Consider the following 23,426-nt stretch of genomic DNA (forward strand, 5'->3'; position numbering starts at 1 on the left):
TCTTCTGAAATACTTTGGTGCACTCTAGTAGCCAACATATTTTGCAATATGATTGCCAGCAGATCTTTTCAGAATCCATCTTGAATGTCAGGCATTTCTCACTCCATACAGGCTAATATTCTTTGCTGCAACACCTTGTATATCACTTTGCTTGCATGGGAAATTACTGCAATTGTCCTAGGTTGCTGTATGGTTGTGCAGCTCGTTTCTTGGGATTGGAATGTATTTTGAACATTTCCAGTCTGTAGGCCATATTTGTTGGCATATTCAAATATTCAAAGCATATTGTTTTGCTTTCCATATTTGTTAGCATATTCATGTTAGGATTTGATCCAGTCTCTGCAGCTGGAATAGTTGCTGGTATCATATCTACTCTACTAGGTACTTTATTCCTTCCAAGAGCCTTCACAGCAGTTTTCACTTAGCTTTCTAATATTGCTGGCTCTTCCTCAGAGGATTAAGACCATTGTCTTTTCATCTCTTCTCTATCTTCTTCCATATATTGTTTCCCTGTTCTCTGTATTTTTCCCTATCAAATAGTGCGTCCCCTGTTTGTCATTTGGCATTCCTAATCTAGGTTTGAATTTCCCTTTGATGTCTTGGATCTTCTGGAAGACCCCTCTTTTATTGTTCTCTTCTTCTTCTACATGGCCATTGTAATACTTTTTGTACTTTTTGATAGTTGCTGAAAAGCTGCATTCAGTATTCCGACCCTATTTATGTCACTTTTGCTTTTGCTTCTTGGCTGTCCTTAGCAACTGTGTATATTTCTTCTATCTATCTAGGCCAGGTGTCAGAAACCTTAAACACTCAAAAGAAATTGAAAGTCTTAGGTACAATCTTATGGCTGACAGATGCTACCTGGCAGGCCATAGGAAAAACTGGAGTATTTCTGCGACCTGGAACGCTAGCAGGGACTCCACCTTCAGAGGGGACTCCCTCTGTTCTTGCAACTGGTGCAGTTCCTTGCATGCCAGCTGCAACTCCAAGACTGTCTTCAGAACAGGTGCTGTGGGACAGAAGAGCAGGTCACCAGTGCCTGTAAAAAATCCAGGCAGCAGCTCAGGCCCCCTACTTTCAAAGCAAGGGCAAAATATTTAGATAGCCAAAACTGGCCGTCTAAATGTTTCTTGAGGGTAAGGGGAATGCAGAGGCAATCCTAACCTCTGTTATTCTCCCATCATCTGTATGCCTATAGCCTTCTGATTTGAAGGGTTTGCAGCAGCCACATTGGATAGTTTCCTTATTGAATCAATTACACTTAATTATGAATAAATGAATTTATTAATTTCTCTGGTTTTGTGGCAGCAGGAGCCATTATCTGTTCGAATCTTGCTTGCTAGCATTTCAGGGTGATCTTAGAATCTACTCAGAAGTAAAACCTATTGAGTTAGGTATGCCTGTGTAGGTTTGTAGCTTCAGGGGTTTTTTTAAACCAAGTATCAGGTTACAAACTAATCACACGTAACTCGAAAAGAACATGTGCTGACAAGTGGTTCTTAATCCTGATCAAACATTTCCAAGAACACTTACGGAAAAATCGGTTTTTTTCTCCCTCTTTTATATCCACACATCGCACCCCACCCCGGCTTCCTTCGCTCCCCGCCACCGGACTCGGGGCGAATAGTATGCCAAATCTACATTAACAGTAGAATGAGGAGTAGCGAAGTTGCTACCAAGACCGTTTCTGATTGCAGGAGAAGGATACGAGTTCTAAACCCTTCGTTCCCCAGAAAACGAAGTCCATCCAACTGGAAAAGCAGCGTCACAAGAAGAACAGTTCTGGTGGTGTTTTCCCCCGAGGAGCTAACTTTCCACTTGTTTTTTGGTTTAATGAAACACGAGAATTAAAACTGCGAATCCTCCTCTCTCAGTCTGAAATCAGAAGACCCAATTTTCTCCCTTTCTCCTGAGTGTCTACTTGTTGTCTTAAGTTATTCTTGAACTTCTCCATGTCTGGGGGAAAGGGAAAGTAGGCTAGGATTCGCGCATACCTACACCGCCCCTTCGCCCTACTTCTCGCCAGACTTTCAAATATCGCGCGATTTTCCCTTCTCTTTCACGGTTGCAAGGGCAGAAAGCGGCGCGTCCGGTTGCTGAAGGAAAAGAGCGAGTCCGACTGTCCGGCCGAGAGCGGCCATTGTCGCCTGAGGCGAGGCCAGGTGTGGCGCCCGCCGCTCCGCTCAGGTGAGGCAAAGGAGGCGTGGCTTAGCGCTCCGCCTTGCGGGCTTCTCCCTGCAGGACGGGTCGGGCAGCGCAGAGACTTTGCAGTTCGCTCGAGGCAGCAGCGAGGAGGCGAGAGACACGATGGGACGGGGAAGGCGACTCGACATGTAAACTTTCTCCTCTCCCTCCTGTGAAGGGGTTAGTAGGGAAAAGGGGGCTTTGAGCGTTCGGCTCGGGGTTTGTCCTCGCAGCTCTTTCTAACTTGTGCACTCGAAAGCCACGCTCCTAATGCACCAAGACGACAACATCCAGCATTCCCCAGCTAGCTTTCTGGAGGTTGGGGAAGGCTAGCACGGGATGCTGGGAATTGTAGTCCAACACATCTGGAAGGTTGGTGTGGTAGGTGGCTGATGTGGGCCAGCACATCTGGAGGACATCAGATTGGGGAGGGTTGGCAGGAGAATGTGGGGAACATTTGGATGGCACCTGGCGGGAGAAGGCTGCCATTGGACTTATTCCCATCTGCCAGTGTGTTGGAGATAATGGTGAGGAGGCTGTTCAAAACATGCAGTGAGCTTTTCTGTATGACTTTTTGCTGCTTTTTAAAAGCGCTCCACAGCCTTATGTAGTCAGTTGCAAGGATGTTCATTTTAAAGAGTTTGCTGCCAGCTCCTGGCAGACAAACTCTCACATGGGGCATTGTCTTCCAAGGAAGGGCAGGGATAGGGAATCTGGTCCCAGTAGAAGAGGGTGGAGAGACTAGCTGGAAAGCTAGAATGACATCTGGCTGAGAACATACCAAGCCAGGGCGGGAACAAATGAAGTGGCTCTTTTGGTTTATCTTGGAACTTTTTCATGCTTGAGTTGAGAACTTAATTGTTCCTGTTTATTTGTCTAGTGGGGGAAGAGCTGCAAAGGTCTTTGATAAAGGTAGTAATGCAAATAGTTCTCTTTGCAAAACACATTCCAAGGTATACATTTAGGTGCTTTATTAAGAACCTAGTGTAAAGTTATATTTTCACAGTGGTTGCATAGATCAGAAAAGGGTAAATGGAATGCTTAAAAATATGACCAACCTACGTTATGAAAGTTGGGGTGTGCCTTTTGAGTTTTGGAGGTGCTTTGAGAACTTTAGCCAGCAGGTTTTGTTATTAGAAATAAATCGTATTTCTTTGAAGCTGCAATCTCAGACACACTTGCTTGGGAATATATTTTGTTGAATGTAATGAGGCTTATGAGTAGAACATGCATAGACATGTGCACTATATGACAGTAAGTGATTATTTGTTAAGCTACCATTACTGTCATTGCTGTCTTTTGCCTGGCGGAAATGTGGAGTGATGCATCTGATATATCTCTTAAAGCATTTCTAAATTTCTGTTTCCCCTCTCCCTACCTAACAGGTATTATCTGACTTTTTATTCCTTTACCGTTTGCAAACTGGGAAATTTAACTTGCAAGTAGTCAAGACACATGGATTAGAATATGAAGAGAAACAAGACATTCAATCTTGACATTTTGTTTTGCTGTGTCTGAAGAACTAAACAAGGAAGATGTGTTTACTTTCCCTGTGAACCAAATAACCACTGGAGAATTTAATTATGATGATGTGCTGAAGCCTGAAATATCTGGGAAAATGGGGGTCTTTGCACTTGTTCTGACCTGGAGTCTAATTTTGGGTTTTATACATGGGCACAGCTTATTCACTTGTGAACCCATCAACATCCCAAGATGTTCTAGAATGGCCTATAATATGACCTATTTTCCCAATATAATGGACCATTATGACCAGGACATGGCAGCACTCCGTATGGAGGTGAGTTGTTCCCTATTTCACTGTTGTAACAAAAAGACTGCTTAGAAACATGTGCATGTCAAACTAGTTGATTTTGACAGTACAAAGAGCTCTGAGCAAGCGATGATACAGTATGAGCCATTATAAGGAAACCACTAGGTGCTTTGATACATGTTTGAAGCAGTTATTGAACTTCTTCAGATCAGGACATGGAGGCTGATGCTAAGATGATGATACGAGCATATGGACAGGTTCCAGAGCTTGTCCTTGTATTATTTGATCTAACACTAATAACCAGAGGTAAGGCTAACATAACATGGTACAAAATACTTTCCTCTGTATGCTGTTGGAGAAAATAAAACATCTGTATTAGCTTCTTTGACAAGAAATTTTAAATTGTGTAGTGTTAGTCACCTGAGCTTCCTTATGTTTATGGTAGATGGCTTCTTGCTGCTTTCCATTGGGCTGCATGCAGTTGGCATAAGAACTTTCTCACTGCTTATGAAGTTCTAAAATATGAGTTACATCTCTTTCCACATATCTCCTAACTGGGTATGAAAGCAGAGGCATAGATGGTACTCCCGTCTTGCATGGTAAACACAACTTAGATAAGAGGAAGCATTAACTGAGAATCATGGAATAGTAGAGCTGGACCCTTCCAATTCCCTGCTCAGTGCAGGACTCCAGATGAATGCATCACCAAGAGATGGCTGCCCAGCTGCATCTTGAATGCCTCCAGCATGGGAGAACAGCCTCCCTAGCTAATTGGTTCCATTGTTGTACTGTTCTAACAGTTAGAAGATTTTTCCTGACGTTCAGCTGGAATCTGTCTTTCTGTAACTTGAGTCTGTTATTCTGTGTCTTGCGCTCTGGGATGATCAAGAAGAGATCCTGGCCCTCCACTGTGTGACAGCCTTTTAAGTATTTGGAAAGTGCTATCATATTCCTCTTAGTCTTCTCTTTTCAGAGCTAAACATACACAGTTCTTTCAGTCTGTTTATGAGGTTTTGGTTCCAGTTCTCTGACCATCTCTGTTGCCTTCCTCCTTTTCCAGTTTGTCTGCCTCTTCTTAAACTGTGCTGCCCGGAACTGGACACAGTAGTCAAGATGAAGCCTAAGTGCTGAGTAGAAGGAAACTAGTACTTCAAGTGATTTGGAAGTAATATTTACAGCCCAAAGTAGTGTTTGCCTTTTTTTGCAGCCACATCACACTATTGACTCATACTCAGCTTGTGATCTACAACTCTGAGATCCTTCTCACTGTTGGTATTGTTGAGACAACTATGCCTCATTGTCTAACACTGTATTTGGTTTCTTTTTCCTAGGAGCATGACTTGGCAATTGTTCTGATTAAATCTCAGTGCTCCAACCTATCTAGATAACTCTTTGTTTGTCTTCCAGGACATTAGCTATCCTGCACAACTGTGTCATTTGCAAATATGATTCGCATTCTCTGCACCGTGTCCTCCAAATCATAAAAAAAGTTGAAGAGCACTTGATTCAGGTGCCATTGATGAGCACCCTTTGAGTCCGATTCTGTAGCCAACTGTGGGTCCACCTAACAGTTGCTTCACAGCTCATTTGTGAGCTGTCCCGAGATGCCGAGGCATGTGGTGACGGCATACACAAGTTTTAAATAAATAAACAAATAAATAAATTTTGAGCTAGTTTACTAATCAGGATATCGTGGAACACTTTGCCTAAAGCTTTGTTGAACTCAAGGTATATTATGTCCATAGTATTCCCACAGTTCACCAGGGAGATAAACCATCAGAAATAAGATGTCTTGAAGTTGATTCTTGCCTTCAGTTTTAATGATTATACAAGTACTAAAGTCACAGAATTACCTGTAGTGTGATTAGACAAATAACCTGCCTGAAAATTAGGACTTTCACTTGATTAAAGATGTTTTAGCAGATTGATTGTGAGTTTACTTGAATGCCTATTTTACTTCTACATAGCTGGTATTGTCATAGGTTTTTTTCCTTTCTGTCATAGAGGAGGGGATACCTTTTTAAGGCATCTACAGTATGTACAAGCAGTGGTACGCTACTTGCATTTGAACTTAAATATGTGGACAGATTAATGAGAAAGCATTTTAGTTGATGGAAGTGTATGTTAATTGTTTAATCAGTTCACTGTCTCTGCCTACTTGCTAGTTCTTGCTCACTGCATTTTCCCTCTGGGCCCTACAGTGGCAAGTTCTGGGCCCAACAAGCTGATCTTCCTCACTACTCAATCCAGTAAAAGAGGATGAGGAAGAAGCAACAGCTGCTGGATCTTTCTCTTGACAGAAAGGATTGAACAAATGGAAAGGGTTGGCTCTGATTGCTCACTTACTCTCTCACACTGGAGGGCTTTACTTGCTTGTGTGTGTTCTTTGTCTTCAGGTGCAAGAGCAGCAAGACTGTATGGAGGGAGGGAGGAAGAAGGGAGCAGTTACCACCTCTGCATACTTGATCAACTTCTCTGAATGGGTAGCGTAGCACAGAACTATCAGGCACCTTGTTTCTCATCCCTGCCCCTGTGCCGCCAGAGGATGAGCAAGAGAGGAGGTGGGAACAGCAGCAGGTGCTTTCTCTTACTTGCCTGTGAAAGGGATGATACTGAGGGGATTCCTGGGTGCTTTCTGGCCAGTGAGAGATACTTCCCCATCCTGCTTTCTGCAGCTCTGCTACTGGGCAGCAGAAGGTAGGAGAGTTTGCTATCCATTGTTTGATAGCCTCCCCTTACTAGTCACAACTGCTAATCAGCTACTTTGCTTTCAAAATGACAATATTCAGCATTATGGTGCATTCAAGGCAAAATATAGTTTGACCCTGAAGAAGAGTCATTGGAAACAGCGCTGGCTGTGGTAGAGAAGAGGCAATGCTAATACTGGGTTCATCCTAGTGGACAGCATGGTTGAAAGAAGCTCTTGGAGGAAGTCCTGAAAAGGCATGGAAACTTTAGACAAGTTGATCCAAAGGATTCCATTAGGGAAACTGACTTTCCTACTCCAACATATTATGCTAACCCAGACATTTTAATATGTCTTCAAAAATTTAACACTTACACATGTAAAATCAATAACTCCTCAGAAGTTCCTCAGAAGCATTACATTGCAAATCTGGGAATGGCTTTGAATATTTCCATTATCATCTTTTCCTCTTTTGCCTTGAATGGAGACATACCAACTTCCCTTCCTTTATCTCTCCTATTGAGTAATTGCTCTGCTCTGTATTGGAAGTTTTAAGTATTTATTTGCTGGAGGTAATTCAGTTACTTGGACTATAAATAAAATGCTCTGCATCGCACACATGGCTTTCTAACAAAGATTTGTTTTTGTACGAAGGAATTTTTCTTTCACTCTGGTGCAAAGGGGATTCATGGAGTTAATTTGGCAGAAATGCTATTGCTATATCTTTCCTAATAATGAGAAGCACATGTAAATGCCTTTTTTCTTTTAGTGACGGTGAAATACAGAAAGTACTGTGCAGTAAGAAATTGCATTTAAGTACTCCTTTTTCTCCTGTAATACAATGGACGAGTCAGGGCCTGCAGGAGTGGAAAACAAAAAAATTCCATCCATTTGTAGAGGGATGCACTTTCTAAGGTTGCAATTTAAGGTATGCATATATCAGAGCAGGTTCTACTGAACTTAGTAGAATATGCTTCTAAGTAAACATTCTTTCTTGAGATTTAAGGGGGAAATTCTCAATTTGCTCTGGTAGAATAAGGCTTCTCGTGCTTTTCTATCGTTTTTCCCCCCTTGATAAAAGCACATAATCATATAGAGTTTGAAGAAAGTAATTTTTTCCTGATGACCAAACAACGAGGGTCAGTTACTTAGGGTTCTATCAGAGGGACACAAGAGGGTCAACAATATAAAATAAACCTCTGTCAAGAAGGCCAGCATGTGTAAAGATAAGCCTGGAGGCAGATGTTTTTACTTCAAAAGTGTAGATCAAGATAACCTGGTACAAAAGTAACAGAATGTTTTCTGTTACAAATCAGTGCAAAATGCCAAAAGTATAAATTCACAGGAGTAGCTGAAAATAGGGTCACTATTGTTAGTGTACACCTACAATAAAGAGTCTTTTAAAATATAAAATTACTTGCTGGTGTTGCCTGCCTCTCTCACAGTCAGACAATGAACAAGAAGGATTTTTTTTCTGTCCTAGTGTGTCTATATCTGACCATACAAATTTTGACTGCAAATCTACACACACTTCCGAGTCTTATTACATTTGATAAGTTGTATATAGGATAGTGGTATCAATGTACAGGAAGGCATCCCAAAAATCAGTAAGTAGTTAGCAAAACCTAATTTTCCAAAACCTCTAATCACCTCCTTATTCATTGTTTTACATATATAGTTTCTGAAAATGGACATCTTGTAATGCCTAAAGGAAATATCCTATGGCCCTAGACAGCAATTGGTTTGCAGGACATGCTGAAACACTGGGAGACTGGCTTAGTATGTCAGGTGACCCCCCCACACTATTCCTTGGGGTAGTTTCTAAACTACCCTAAGTAGCCAGATGACATGCTAAGCCAAAAAACAAAAATCCTGGCTAGAGTGGCAAAGAAAGGTTCACACTGGCCAAAGCCCCAGGCTTCTTCTCATCTCCCTCTGCTCAGGGCTTGAAGCAAAGAAGATGCATGATGGGGAGAAGGGCTTGCTTGGTTTAGCTTTCTTAAGAGGAAGTAACTGAGCACTACTATCGTGTCTCCCCCCCCCCCCCCAAAAAAAAAAAAAAACCTGGTGAACTTCTCACTGATTCTGCGGAGGGGTCAGCCTGCCTGTCAGTACAGCTTGCATGGCATTGGCAGGCAGAATTGCCTCTCTCCCAGCCTGACTCATGAGCGAGAGTAAGAGGGGAGGGTGACTGTGCTTGTCAGTGCTCTGCATGTGCAGGGCTCTGACAGGCAGCATCACCCAGCACAATGAGACTAGTAAGAACTGACTCGGTTGAGTTGGGGGATGGACAGCAGCTGTGTGGCAGGAAAGAGGACACAGGCTGCGTTGTGCCAGGCTAGGTTTAATAAGTTGCAAGTTGGGACTGCAACAAAACTTTGCTATGTGCTTGTACCCTACTACCTAGCTCCAGCCAAGCAGAGCACAAGCCTATTCCTGAACAATATTCAGAGTTAAAAGGTTGCAGGAAAGTGGGAGCTTCAGGAAGAGGAGTGGATGTAAAGGGACATCTTTTGCTTTTCCTGACACCTCTTGCTGTGCCACAAAAGGCCTTGTATTTGAGACTGACTGCTAGCCTTAAATGCAAAACATTCTATTCCTATGTATTGGTATTAGTGGAAATGTCTGTAACAAGAGAAAGGGGAGAGATTATTTTCTATTCCTTTACTCTCACCCCTAAATCCTCCCTATATAGTGATCTGAAATAATCAAATTTAACTTCCTGACTGATTGCTTCTCCAAGATATTAGTTCGCGCTTCTGTTTTGGTTCTCTCCACCCCCCCACCACCCAACATTTCGTGGCTGAATTGCCCTCAACATTTGCTATGTCCTTCAAAACAGTAGTTTTATCAAGTTGCTTGGGGAGTTTAGGTTTTGCGGGTTTGAAAAACAAAACAAAACTTGTCTGTGTGTCTGGATTGCTTAGCAGTGTATGCAGAAATAGTTGCTTTGTTTTGGGGATCTCCATTTTGTTTGAGACAGGTAGACACAGGACTGCCCAAGTTTGTTATTAGAATGAGTATGTCACTTTTATTCTAGTCTGCTGTGCCATCATCTCTCATAGTGTTGTTTGCATATTCCGTGATCTTTGAGTTCCAAATGCGCAAAGGGATTCTTAAGCACACAATGACAAGCTCTACTTCAAGATTCTGGGCCAGTCATTTCCCCCTGGTTGGCTGCAATCAGCATCTGTCTGAAACAGGCTTTGGGTTTATAAGAATCCCTCCACTGTGATGAGAATCCTGGGCAATCCAGGTTTCTTTTTCTGTGGGGAGAGCCCTACAGCACCCAGCCTTTTCAGTTGTGCATCTGCTAGGCTGTGTGGCTGGCAGCTGTGTCAGTATCCAGGTGTTGTGCTTACTAGCCTGTCTGCACTTGATAGCACCTTTATGTACTTGTTACCAAACACCTGAAGGGGGCTCTTACCTTGTATGCAGAGGTTCAGGGAAGGTCATATGCTCAAATAAATTCAGGCCAATTTGGCTCAGGAACATTTTCTGACTTTGATAGCAATTGTAGAGGAAGTATGCATTGTTCACGTTCAATGCATGGCAAGATGTGGGGAATGAGGAAACAGCCTGGCTTGTTATGACTGGAGCTAATTTAATCTGCAAGAGTGGTGTGCTTGAATTTTCAAAAAGATTTGAAGTGGTATCTCACCAAGGGCTTCAGAGGCAACATATGAAATAAGATACTTGTTTCTCCTATAGATTGGTAACTTCTTAAGATGGGCAAAAGTATAAGAATAAACAGACACTGACAGGATCTAGAGCTTGGTGTCCCATCAGCAGACTGGGACTATTTGAGAGAGATTCCTGCATGGAGAAACCCCAGAGTCAAGAATCAGAAAGGAAGCTGAGGATTCATCTTGACCAATGCCCATTGCATAACAGATGACAGAAATTACATAATTAAATAATTAAGCAGAAGAATGGAAAACAAGCTGCAAGCTTGAGCTGGCTTACAGGCAGTTCTTCACAAATACAGTCTCTGCTGATTCTTGGATCAAGTTGTTTTGATCATCCTCATAAGCTACTTTGCAACTACTTAATGTTTCTGTCAAGTGCTTAAAGTGCTTCAAATTGTTGGGTCAAATTCCATATGTTAGGTTTGTCCAAAGCCATGTAGTCAGTCATGGATGTGAGTAATCTTGAACTGGGGACATCCAGGTTAACAGCTCCTAGGCCTAGGTGTTATATTCCAGTAAATTTAAAATGATCAATTAGTTGCTCCTGATGAAAAATTTGATAAAAGGTGGGTGGGGGGAATGGAGGGAGAAAATATCACTCAACCAGAAAAGAATTCTGGCACTTTCTCTCCTAGTAAGAATGCTATTCTAATTGAAAATGCTTTGTATACAGTGAAGTTGCTAGTTGAAGTGGCTACATAAACATTAAAACCACTGGGAATAGTTCTCCTTATGCACACCTAACTGGTGTTTGCTCAAGTGGTTGCAAATTATGTTTATGGATCTTAAATATATAACATTGGCTGAACTCCATATGTACCTTTATAAAAATCTGATCTTGTATGTAGTTATTTTCTTATCCAGGAATGCTAAACAAAACTTCTACTAGAAGGCTTTACATAGGGCTATAATGAAACAATTTGGACAAACTGTGGTGGTGGGCACAGCTTAATGGTTATAGTGGTAGATAAAGGTTTTATATTAAATTTCAGGTAAACATGCAGCCATAGTTTATCCCCTGCAAATCTTACCCAGTTTTATTGCATGCCATTGTTAATTTTTATTTAGCCCAAAGGTATGACTTTAATATGAAGGAGACTGCTTAATGTGGACATAGCTGCAGAATTCTGGCAAGACGCTAGGTTATAGAGTGAGCAGTTATGCCACTGGCTTGCAATCAAAAGCGTCATTTTCTTCATACATCTGTCAAATGGTACAGTCAGCATCTAAATGGTAATGACCGATGCCTTTGGGCTCCTTCCTTTGGATAGGAAGGAATTAACCTTTTGGCTGGTTGGGGAGTGTTGGGTATTGTAGGATTTTTTTTCCTTCTGTTTAAACATTCAGGCTTGCATGTTTGTGTCTTAAGTCAGATTTCCACTGACTGGTGAGTAAAAAATGTTATGATAGGTCACTTTTAAAATGAACCCTATAGAGCTGGGGCGGGAAATATGTGATCATTCAGATGCTGTTGGACTACTATGCCTGTCATTCTTCACCACTGGCTGCTTGGCTCCACTTAGGACCACATTTCCAAGCAAACAGAAACCATTCATTCCCATAAAATGTTCTTGCATTTGAGAGTAATAGTTTCAGTCTATAACCTAGGATTTGGTTGTCCAAAGCTTCCAAGAACTGTGATAACCCGATACAAACCTGCTAGAATATCTATTACATAATTTTTAGCAAACATTTTGGGGGAGTAAATTTATGAATACCTTGTCTGAAACATTTTATTCATAATTTTGAAAGAAAATGTTCTGTTATCCATTTGTTCAGTTTTATAAGTTTTCTGGGAAAATAGCAAGCAAAAGCTTCAGGGGCAAAAACAGAAGGAAAATTGTTTTTTCTTGATTATTTTATTTAATGTTTCCTGGAACTTCTCATCTATAGTTACTACTGCGTTATGGCCTCTCCCCTCTATAAAGATGCCTGTAACACCGTGGTGTTCTAAGTATCCAAGTACAAACGAGGCCCAACCTGCTTAGCGTGAACTCAGACCAGATTGGGTGCTTGTAGGCTGGTTGGCTGCAGGCACACCAACCCTGATCTATGTCCAACCCATTGTCCACTCTCAATCTTATAAACTCTCTTACTTACACTTTGAAGTCTGTATTCCAGCAGTCTGTACTGCAACGTCATACAATTGCTTAACCAACAGCTTAACTGAATAATACTTTTCTTGGTCATTGAAGTTGGATTGCAAAGCAGGATGATCAGCTTGCTGACCCAAATTGCGCAGCTTGGAACAGCTAGTTCAAAAGTCTGGTGTCATTTATCTTAGGAGATGGAGATGCATATGTTTGAAAGAGATCATGTGTGTGATTGCAAAACTATTTAAAACTTGCTTCTTTTAGGGGAAACATTGCTGAGTCCACTTACAGAATGCAGCGATGGCTGAACTACAGCTACCAATATCCTTGCCATTTTTGACATTGGCTCATTTGTGTTGAAATCTTTCAGGCATGAGTATTTACAAAATGTATCATGGGAAACTGCAGCACAGGGCCAACATTGGAAGTCTTACCTGAATTAAATTGAGTTTTAATAGCATGGGTATATACTCTGGAGTTGGCAAATCTATATTTTAATGTACAGAGATTTTCATGTTGATATGCTTATCAGGCATGAACAGTTAATGCTAATTACTGGGGAATGTAAACAGGAGGTCACTGTTGCAGCTATGTCCTGCTGTGGGCTTCCCATATGTATCTAGTTGGCAACAATATAAACAGAACACAGGACTTAATAACCTGGCTTGGACTGATCCAGTGTGACTCTCTGTATGTTATTAATAAGTGCCTACACTTGTCTTCTGTTGATTTTAGTCTCATCCTTGGTTCTCCAGTCCATGCAAATGTGACTTCTCAAAAGTGAATATAGTTTTAGGGTAAATATTTGTCCAATGCTATAACTTCTTGCTTTATCATTGTGGGTAGACTGTAGCATATTATACCAAGAAATCATTTATTTTCTTAGAGTCAAGTTTGCTGGCAGACCATTGATCAGGTTCGGACATTACAGTACCCAGTTACCACACTGTGGTTTGACAATTCGAATCAGTCCTTGTTATATATGAACTGGCATAATTGTAGTTGCCACCAAACCACAGTTGGCTTTTAACCAGGGACTGACATCGAAAGCACTGAACTAGAAAGGAACACAGGAGCCCAAAGGAATGGGGTGCGGGAGGCATCCAAGCCGTGAAATGCCTCAGATCTTTGGAGGAAGGGTGAGATAAAAGCATTTACCAAAATCTTTCGAACATACTCAAGCTCTATTCATGTTTTGTCCATAGCTAACTGAGGGTTTCTTTAGTTCCTATGTTTCATATTAAGGATTTTATTTAGATACATACTACCCAATTCAAAAGAGTCTTCAAATAGTTTGTGTTGCTAAAAAGTCAAAACAGTAAACAATATAAGGCAGCCAGTGAAAATAGCAAAAAAATGAAACATTTAAAGACCAGGCAGTAAAACTGATGATAAGGTTAGCAAATCCTACAAGAAAAAGAAGGCATCATTCAGCATCCAAATATATGCAGTGAAGGTGCCAGGTGGGTCTTCCTGAGCAAAGTATTCTAGAGCCAGTAGGGAGACCCTACCCTACTCCTTTATGACACCTTTCTGTGGTGCAGCACCCAGAGGAGAGCCTCTGAAGATTGTCTTAACGGTTGGGCAGAAATTCATGGAAGGAGGCACTTCTTCAAGTACTCATCCTAAGCGATTAAAGGCTTTAGAGCATGGCACTAACACTTTGCATTACATCCAGAAACTAACTGGTAACTAGTGTAGCTGAGTAGTATATTCCTATCATTCCAGCTTTTCTTTTCTTCCTGCCCTCCTTTAAATTTTCACTTCACATTTATAAAAATATTACAGAAGTAATATTTGTAATATTGCAAAGTCCAGATATTCAGTGTGTATATATTGCGCTGCAAAAAAAAGGTCATAATGGTAAAGTTCGCATGCTGGGGGTTGTATAGTTGTGTTTATTGAGCACTGTTGTCTGTTCTTAACATGTTGCTCCAGAGATAGCCATGAGTTGCTTGTGTTTTCATGGCTGTATTGTCTCTGTTTATGCACTGAATAAACACACGCCATATTTCCTCAGAGTCACCTTTGGCTGTTATGTTTTTCAGAGCTTTTCAGTTGCTTTGATAACTTTTCCATGAGGGCAATGTTCCATACCCTTTCTGACCAAGTTTCCAGTGTCAAATTGAAAACTGTTTTCCAGTGCTCTTCTAGAACTGGTTTGTGTATGATCATAAAGAGGATTCTTAAACATTTCAACAATAGATCCTTTAAATCATTAACAAACAAGTTTAAAATGCTAATTTGGGACCGCAGGAAACTGTCTGACCTGTGATAAGATACTCCATTCATTGTTATTTCCCAAAAGGATAGGACTTCTTGCAGCTCCACTTCATTTGGAAATAGGACTCCATTTGCTGACATCTCTCCAGAAGAGTGTACTAGTTTGAAGAGTTCTTTGGTGACATTTTATAGGCATATTTATAGACTCAATGAGTTTAGGTCACTGGTCATTGAGTCACACAGCATCCTTTAGATCAGACCTGGGCATTGTATGGCCCGTGGACCACATCTGGCCCAGTGGCTGACCCTGACTGGCCCACATGAGGTCACTGGCAAATTAAAAGTCAATGCAAATATATATCATTGTAATATAGATGCAAGCAATACAACTGCACTGCTTTTATTTTGAAGGATCTGCTAAATTGAATTGAATTTATTGCTTTTCATGTAATGTTAATGTTTTTGTGAATATTCATTAAATAGTGTTGTTCTGTGCTCCACATTTTCATTGTATCATTGTAATGTTTCATTTACTGTTTTTATAGAGATATATATTGAGCAGAGCTGTAAGTGTATTGGTTCGGCGCTTAACAACTGTCAAAGTTTCTCATGTGGCCCCATAGGAAAATTAATTGCCCACCCCTGCTTTAGATGCTTGACAATGGCTTCTTGGAGGACTATGTGGTATTTAAAATTTGCTGTGCTGTGGAATTTAGAGAATTTAATCTCATTTAGTAGCATGACAGAAAACTGTGGAATTGGAAGTAACATGGATCACTTGATCTATAGTTAGTGATCCATGTTACTTCCATTCAAACAAGTCAAAATCAATACCTCCCTGTTTCAGTTGTGTTCCAGTAAGGGGTTTCAAATCTTTATTAATATCTCTCAGCATGTCAAGTTCTTCCTGTTTCCAATATTTAAATCACCTCCCCCTTTAAAAAATAACATCCAGCCTGAAGAAAAGTTCTGGAATACTCAGAAAGTAGCTTGCTACTTTGACATTTTGACTGGTCCATTAAAAAATTGCTTGACTCTGGCTGCTTCATTTCCCCTACTTCCAATGGATCAATATGGCTGCCTACATTTTTGTGTGTGTCTAGATCAGGGGTCCTCAAACTTTTTCAACAGAGGGCCAGTTGAAAGACAGCAGTGACCAGTGCGGGCCGGGGAGGCGGGGTGCCCGGGGGTGCGGGCCGCTGAGGTGGTGTTAGGTGTGCGCGAGGCAGCTTAGGGCAGGCTTGGCAGCGGCTCGCTCACTTGGAGATCTCCCAGTGAGTCCAAAACCATCTGCGAGCGAGCAAGCCACCACCTCCCCACCCCCGTGGCAAGGCGGTGGCGTGTGTGCGTGGGAAGCAGGCGATGGCGGGCCAAAACCTCTGAGGCGGGCAGAATAAATGGGCATGCCAGGTCAGATCTGGCCTGTGGGCCATAGTTTGAGGACCCATGGTCTAGATCCTCAATATTCCCACTTGGGCTACATGTTTCTTTGTGTCTGATTCAGTGGACAGTGTTCACAAAAGCTTATGCTTGTTAGTCTTTAAGGAGACAGAAGACACATCCTCCAGTTAGTATAATTCTAAACCCATTTGCCTGTGAAGCAACTTGCTACTTCACTTAAGAATGTCTAGATTACTGTTCAGATAGGGAAAGAAACCTTAAAGGTGCCATCCCATGTGTGTTTAGGCAGGAACTCCCAGTATGCCCCAGCCAGCCATCAACACACAAACATAAATAGGATTGCATCTTAAATCAGCCTTTCCTCAGCCTTCTAGATGCTTTGGAGCACAGCTTCTAGCATTCTAGACAATAGGCCATGCTACCTGTAGCTGATGGGTCCAAAACAGCTGGAGGGCATTAGGTTGCCTTCGATGAAATCAGTGCAGTGAGATATTGGATGGACCAGGCCTGGACAGCTAGTGTTTCTAAACATCCACACCTGAGGAATAGTTGTGTTGTCCCATTTTTACCAGGATGAGGGTGCTGCATCACTACATTCTAAACCAGTACTATTAAGAAAATATATTTTAAAACTTTCACCAGTTCTGTTTGTTGATATGGGATATGTTGCCATGTGCTTTTGCTGGCTTTAATGGTTTTGTCCCCAGTATTTTCACTCTCACCTATTTCCCCCAGAGCCATAAGTAAAGACTGCATGTCCATCTGAGGGGAATCCTCCTTACTTCAAGGGCCTATCCTCTCTTTAAAATCTTAGATAAATGAATTTTAATTTCCACAGAGAAATGTTCTTAGCTGGGGATTCCACCCCCCCCCCCAAAAAAAAAAAGGTTGGAGAATGTTTTCCTATGCCTTTTTGTTTTGGTGGTTGTCAGGAAGTGTTGGCTTCTAACTTTGTATAATGGAAAGTTTCCAATTAGCCCATATAATGAATACCAAAATCAAGAGGAAATGTGCCTATTTATAAACCTTCCAGGTGTTCATTGAACATAATGAGCAAAATAACATTATTTATTTAGATAAGTACATAAAGAAAAGGTCTTGTACCAACTAAGACATAGGATCTGGATATTTAATTAAATAGGAGATGTGGTTATAAGAACAATGGCTCCAAAGGCAATGCTAATACCATGCTTAAACTTAGACTTTGATTACTGAGTGGTAGCAGCTACTTGGTCTCATCCAGCAACTGTGAACAGATATGGGTATGTGCACCATATGCATATGCACTCTTTCTGTCTCTCCCTCTGTTGAGGAATGAATGAATGAATGAATGAATGAATGAATCAAAAATGGGAGAAATCAGTACTACACAAGACTCTGGAACGTGTTTTTTAAATTACTGAAGTTTGGGTACTTGGTTAATTTTGATTCATGCTAATGTCAGTGGACTTTCAGTAGCTGATTATGGAATCTTAATAAGTTGCATTATCAAATGGTTTTTTACATTTATCAAAAAGAGCTTAATGTTGAGATTCCAGAAGGATGAGAAAGACCTCCAATCAATATGCCTTTTCACAAAATCAGGCTAAAAGGCATTTTGTTTTGTTTTTTGGTCTAGTTCTTGATAAAATACTTTTGCAGGTTTAATGGCTACTTCTACACAGTTTGTCTTGATGTAAATGTTTCTCTTCTGCAGTCCAAGCTGGTATTTCCCCAGAGCTACTGGATTACATCGAGAGCAGTAATAAAACTTGGGACTTGTATGACACTAACAGGAAATAACTGGATTTTCCATCCGGTCCAGCTACAGCACACAACAGTCTCATTATTCATAATGTGGAACACTTCCCATATTTCATATACTTTCAGACTTGATGACCTCCCCATATAACCAAGTTTCAAACCCAGATTCTCTATGAATTTAGTACTGAAGCTACTCATTATTAGCTGGGTTCAATTGGCAATAAAGGGGGAAGAAGGGAAGGATGCTGGGAGAGGCAAGAGAGGGGGAATAGGCACTATCCCATCCATAAAACTTCAGGAGTTTGCTAATCAGACTTTTAGAGATCTAGAGCAAGATTTTGTCAGTTCTACAAGAAAACAAATGAAGCCTGTATTGATTGTATTGATTTAAAGACTGCTTTGCTTTGAGCTGTGCCCTTTATAGACGAGCTAAACACAGGTTCTTTTTCTCTCCTCCAGCCATTTCTTCCTCTTCTAAATATCGAGTGTTCACCAGATGTCCGGACATTTCTGTGCAAAGCATTTGTGCCTGCCTGTGTGGAACCAATGCGTGTGATTCAACCATGCCGAAGTCTTTGTGAAAGAGTGTACTCTGACTGTAAACAACTGATTGACACTTTTGGAATCACATGGCCCAAGGAGCTTGAATGCAACAGGTTCGGTGCTTTCAATTCAGTCTTTTTCATTTCAACTAGATACAACCTGGGTTTGAGATGAGCTCTGAGTTCATAAACAGCCAATCAGCCGGCAGAACTCTTAGTATGACAGAGGCATCTCCCCTCCCCTCCTCCACACAACTGGTCTGTGTGCAAAATAGATGCTCTGAGCTGACACCAACTTATGTGATGCTCTGTTTGAAGCGATATCCCCGTTCCCCTTTTTCTTGTTTGGGTGAACAGTCATGTAAATTGGGCACCTGCCTGACATTGGCATGGGATGCCTTCTTGCCCACTCTTCAACTCATTTTGGCAATGAGAAGGGTGTCCCTCCTCCTTCAGAGGGAGAGAAGCATTGGAATCAAATTCTTCTGATCATGAGTTGAAACAGAAACATAGAAACAGAGCGAGTCAGAAGGGGTCTCCCGGGCCATCTAATCTGACCCCTGGCTCCAGCCAGTTCCTCTCACAACATGTCCACCATGTGCACGTCCAGCCTGTCTTTGAATACCCTCACCGATGGGGCCTCATCAACCTCCCGTGGAAGCCCATTCCATACCCTCGGGGTCCTGTCAGGAAGTGCTTCCTGGCATCCAAATGGAACCTTGGCTCCCTGAGCTTTGCTCCATTGGAGCGCGTCCTGCCTTCCTCTGCAAGGGAGAACATGTCTCTACCCACCTCCATGTGACATCCCGTCACATACCTGTAGGTCGCCAACAGATCCCCTCTGAGTCTCCTCTTCTCCAGGCTGAAGAGACCCAGTTCCCTCAGTCTCGCCTCATACGGCATCCCCTGCAAACTGGCCACCATGAAGAAACATGTTTGACCGTGTAAATCAGCATGGAAGTTTCTTAATCAAATTAAACATTTATTTTTGGGATCAAGGCACCTGGAAAATCCACAGGTTGTTCTAGGGGTTATTTGCATCACAATTGGCTTATGTGTTGTCCAAACTTGCAAGAGCAATTTCACTGTGGTTGTGGGAATCACCTAGTAAGCCACTTAGGAACAGCAGCAAAAACAACTGCTGTTCTTCACATTCTCCCCTATGCCACTGCAGTGAGTGCTCCTCAACCAGTGCCCAAGAGACATATTGCAGGCTTCCTACCCATTTTTAGCTCCAGGAAACTGGACAAATTTGTTAATAATAGGTGTTGTAAAAGTGCCCTCTTATGACTGTCCTGTGTGTAGTCATGCCTGGTCAATTGCCTTGTCTGTTTCAGCCTTTGAAGGGACTGCAGAAATGAAGCAGGTAATAGGCAGAAAAATGAGATGGCATACAGACTAATTTGCACAAATCTGCTGGGAACCAATTGCTAAATTGTCAGTAGAAAAGCAATAGTAAAGGGGGGAAAGCAGCAAAAGAAGACACTCCGAACAATGGAGAGGTATTATCTCCTCCTAGCAATGTAGTTTTTGCACTTCTAAATGTTGACCTAGCACTTCTCAGTGTCTTTTTAACTCTCCCCCATACCTCTCAAAGGGGAGATATGAATTCTCTCTGCTTTTTGCAGCTCCATCTTGAAGCAGATGCAGAAATTTCCTGTGTTTACTTCTTAGCCCTTAAATTGGTACAGATTTAATCTCAAATCATTTCCCATCCATTAATTTGCACAGTTTCTCCATGTCTATACTTAGAACTATCAGGGAACGGCAATAATCTCAGCAGCAAGTGCTTTAAAAAAGGAAACATGAAAAGAGCAGGGCTCTAGTATTTCCCTGTTCTGGGGTACATGGAGACTTCAGAAAACAGTAAGAGTATACTTCCAACACACCAATTAATTAATTATACATATAATTCTGCTATGTTTCTACTTCTATAGTACTATAGTGTCAGGAACTGAACAAATACAACCCCAGCCATGCTTTTTTCATGCTTGAAAAGCCAGTGGGGACTGCAAGTGAAGAAAAGGGGTGATGATCAGAGCAAGGAAGAGACAAGGACACTGGGATACTGGCTGGAGGAATGAGGAAGAAAACTAGCCATAGTAAGCCCAATTGTCTTGTGAGGTGCACTGTAGGTTGTTCAGAGAAAGAGCAACCCAGTATGACTTATTCACAGAGTGGCTTAGTGCAAACCCACCAGTTGAATCAGTGATCTTTTCCCTCTGCCATAATCACAGAGTACATAATTGTATAAGCAAACATTTGGGAAATTGGGAAAGAATTTAGTTTGGGTTATTAGAAGGGTGGAAAAGGTCTCATTTTCTGACTGTAGTTTATGAATCAATTTATTCTGGAAATAAAGAATGTTTATTTCTCATTAGATCTCACTACATTCTTGTTTCAAAGCATTTAATTTATCCAAAAGTCTACCCAAAGAATTTGTTCTTAAGACTGTAGGCTGAACCAGTAATGAAGGCCCTGGATGGAGGATTAATTCTGTGCTTCCTCAATGTTCTTTCCCCCTTTCCTTTCTAGGTTGGAAGATTGTGATGAAGCTGCTTCTGTCACAGCTTCTTTAACCACAAGAGCTCATGACACTCAGAAGACACCAGGATGGCCTAGAAGGAACTATGGATTTTATTGTCCACGCCACCTGCAGACCTCCAGTAGTCAAGGCTACAAGTTTTTGGACATCGATCAGTGTGCACCTCCGTGCCCCAACATGTACTTCAATAACCATGAGCTCGACGTTGCCAAAAGCTTCATTGGGATTGTTTCAATCTTTTGCCTCTGTGCAACTTTGTTCACATTCCTGACATTTTTGATTGATGTTAAACGGTTCAGGTACCCAGAGAGGCCAATCATATATTACTCTGTTTGTTACAGCATAGTCTCTCTCATGTACTTCCTTGGATTTGTCCTGGGAAACAGAACAGCCTGTAATAAGGTAGATGAAAAACTACAGCTTGGTGAAACAGTAGTTCTTGGTTCCCAAAACAAAGGCTGCACAATTGTTTTTATGGCTCTGTATTTTTTCACAATGGCAGGAACTGTATGGTGGGTGATCCTCACAGTTACTTGGTTCCTAGCAGCTGGACGAAAATGGAGCTGTGAAGCTATTGAACAAAAAGCCATGTGGTTTCATGCAGTTGCCTGGGGCATGCCTGGTTTTCTCACAGTTATGCTTCTTGCCATGAACAAAGTGGAAGGTGACAACATTAGTGGTGTTTGCTTTGTTGGTCTCTATGACTTAGATGCTTCTCGATATTTTGTCCTTTTGCCCTTGTGCCTTTGTGTCTTTGTGGGTTTGTCTCTTCTTTTAGCAGGCATAATCTCTCTCAATCATGTCCGTCAAGTCATACAGAATGATGGCAGGAATCAAGAAAAATTGAAGAAATTCATGATTCGAATTGGTGTCTTCAGTGGCTTATACCTGGTACCTCTAGTGATGCTCTTGGGATGTTACATCTATGAGCAGGTGTATAGGAGAATCTGGGAAATCACATGGGTCTATGATCATTGTGATGAGTTCCATATACCCTGCCCATATCAGGTAGGGGGAAATACTTGCATAATTTATACTATCATAAAGATGCATTTGGGGATGAGCGTCTACATATGAGTGAAGTTTGGAGGATCTGCTTGAAGCAGCAAATATGGCATTGTTTTGTCTATTGCTGTTGCATGCTTTATGCTGTTAGTGAGCAGACAGTGAAAGATGTGATTGTGAAGGGGCCTTTAGTGCTAACAAGGCCTTTGTGAAGAATTGCTCTCCCACACCCCAACACTTGAATAGTGTTCTCCTAAGGCATATAAGCCATTTGTATGAATATCGAACTTTCATGGAAATACTTCCAATTTTATCGAACCCTCCTGAAGATGCTAGTGTCTGGCAGATATGATCTCCTAAATAAAAGAACTTAGAAACAGGATTGTTCTTCAGCAAAAAGAAGCAAACAAACCAAAGCTTAATATACTATTAGAACAGGAGTAAGCAACCTGGTGTTCCCCAGATGCTGGTCATGCTTGTTGACACATATTTTAACTGAGAAGGTTTTAAACCCAACTCTTGTGTTTCACTGATTTTTATGAGCATGTTCATTTTCAGAATTGGTGCATAAAACATGCTTTCCATGCCTTGAAAATGGATTGTTTCACGCTTTGTATGGATATAGAAATAAATGTTCAGCCACTGAAAATAGAGATAGTTAGAACTACCTATTTTGTAGATAGGAATAGCAGTCAAACTGGGCCACATCCTTCTAATTATACCAGGATAGATGTTATACTTATATATTATTCAGATAAGTTTATTTCAGCAGAAATTTTTACAATAGAACCTTTCCTTTTTGTTGGTGTACTGATTGCAATAGATTGCTGCCTCATGATGTTTCATAGTTCATTGTATTTAGCTTGTTCTAAGCTTTTAAAAATAACTAATTCATCAAAACAATATTTATTTGACCTCATCTAGCTGATGATTTTGAAGCTTATAAAAATCACTAGGATGATAATGGGCATGTGAATTTGCCAATATATGTAAAATATAATTATAGGGCTTGGTAAGTCAGGCAAGTAAACACTTGAGTTAAGAATCATTTTCCATTCTGTACAAGTGATTTAATATTGCAAAAAATAATAAAAATAGTACATAGTTCAGTGCCCCAAGGCATTTTAAAGATTCTGCCTCATCTAATTATATTTGGTTCATCAGTCCTGTCATCCTTTCTCTTAAATGACTGAATTGTGTTGTTGTGTGGATGTCATGAAAGAAATTGCCCAATGTCAGTTTCCACACAGAACAATAAAACACATTTTTTCTGCATTTTTATTTACTCTGTTATGCAGATGTGGCCATATTTTTTAGTTCTGAGTGTTTGACTTAACTGTGCCTGTTTTTTCCCCAGTATCAAAAATGCAGGCAAGTACTAGGGGTATTTCTCTAGGCACTAAAGAATTTCTGGAATTGTAGTCTGTGAAGTTATTTTTGCAGTGGAGGTAGCTAATTACACTGGCATTGGTCTGTATGCTTATTTTTGCACATTCAAAATAAAGTAGAATAAGGCTGTTCAGAATGCCAAATTGCATATACTA

At 41.1% G+C, this 23,426-nt stretch overlaps 1 protein-coding gene across 2 annotated transcripts in view; it reads left to right on the forward strand.

The window, feature by feature from the left end:
* The first annotated feature begins 2,108 nt into the window (after positions 1 to 2,108).
* FZD6 (frizzled class receptor 6) overlaps positions 2,109 to 23,426 on the forward strand; it is a 30,208-nt gene continuing 8,890 nt past the window's right edge. Inside the window, exons 1-4 of one of the 2 annotated variants that reach the window (XM_044422153.1) lie at positions 2,109 to 2,187; positions 3,570 to 3,982; positions 18,250 to 18,446; positions 20,868 to 21,885. In XM_044422153.1, coding sequence (XP_044278088.1) covers positions 3,803 to 3,982; positions 18,250 to 18,446; positions 20,868 to 21,885 — 1,395 coding nt within the window. In that variant the 5' untranslated portion in view covers positions 2,109 to 2,187; positions 3,570 to 3,802. Of the gene's footprint in view, positions 2,334 to 3,569; positions 3,983 to 18,249; positions 18,447 to 20,867; positions 21,886 to 23,426 lie in introns of both variants that reach the window. The other variant, XM_044422154.1, reaches the window with a different exon arrangement.

This window comes from Varanus komodoensis, unplaced genomic scaffold (genome assembly GCF_004798865.1).
Source record: "Varanus komodoensis strain SLA01 unplaced genomic scaffold, ASM479886v1 scaffold12, whole genome shotgun sequence".
NCBI classification, from domain to species: Eukaryota; Metazoa; Chordata; class Lepidosauria; order Squamata; family Varanidae; genus Varanus; species Varanus komodoensis.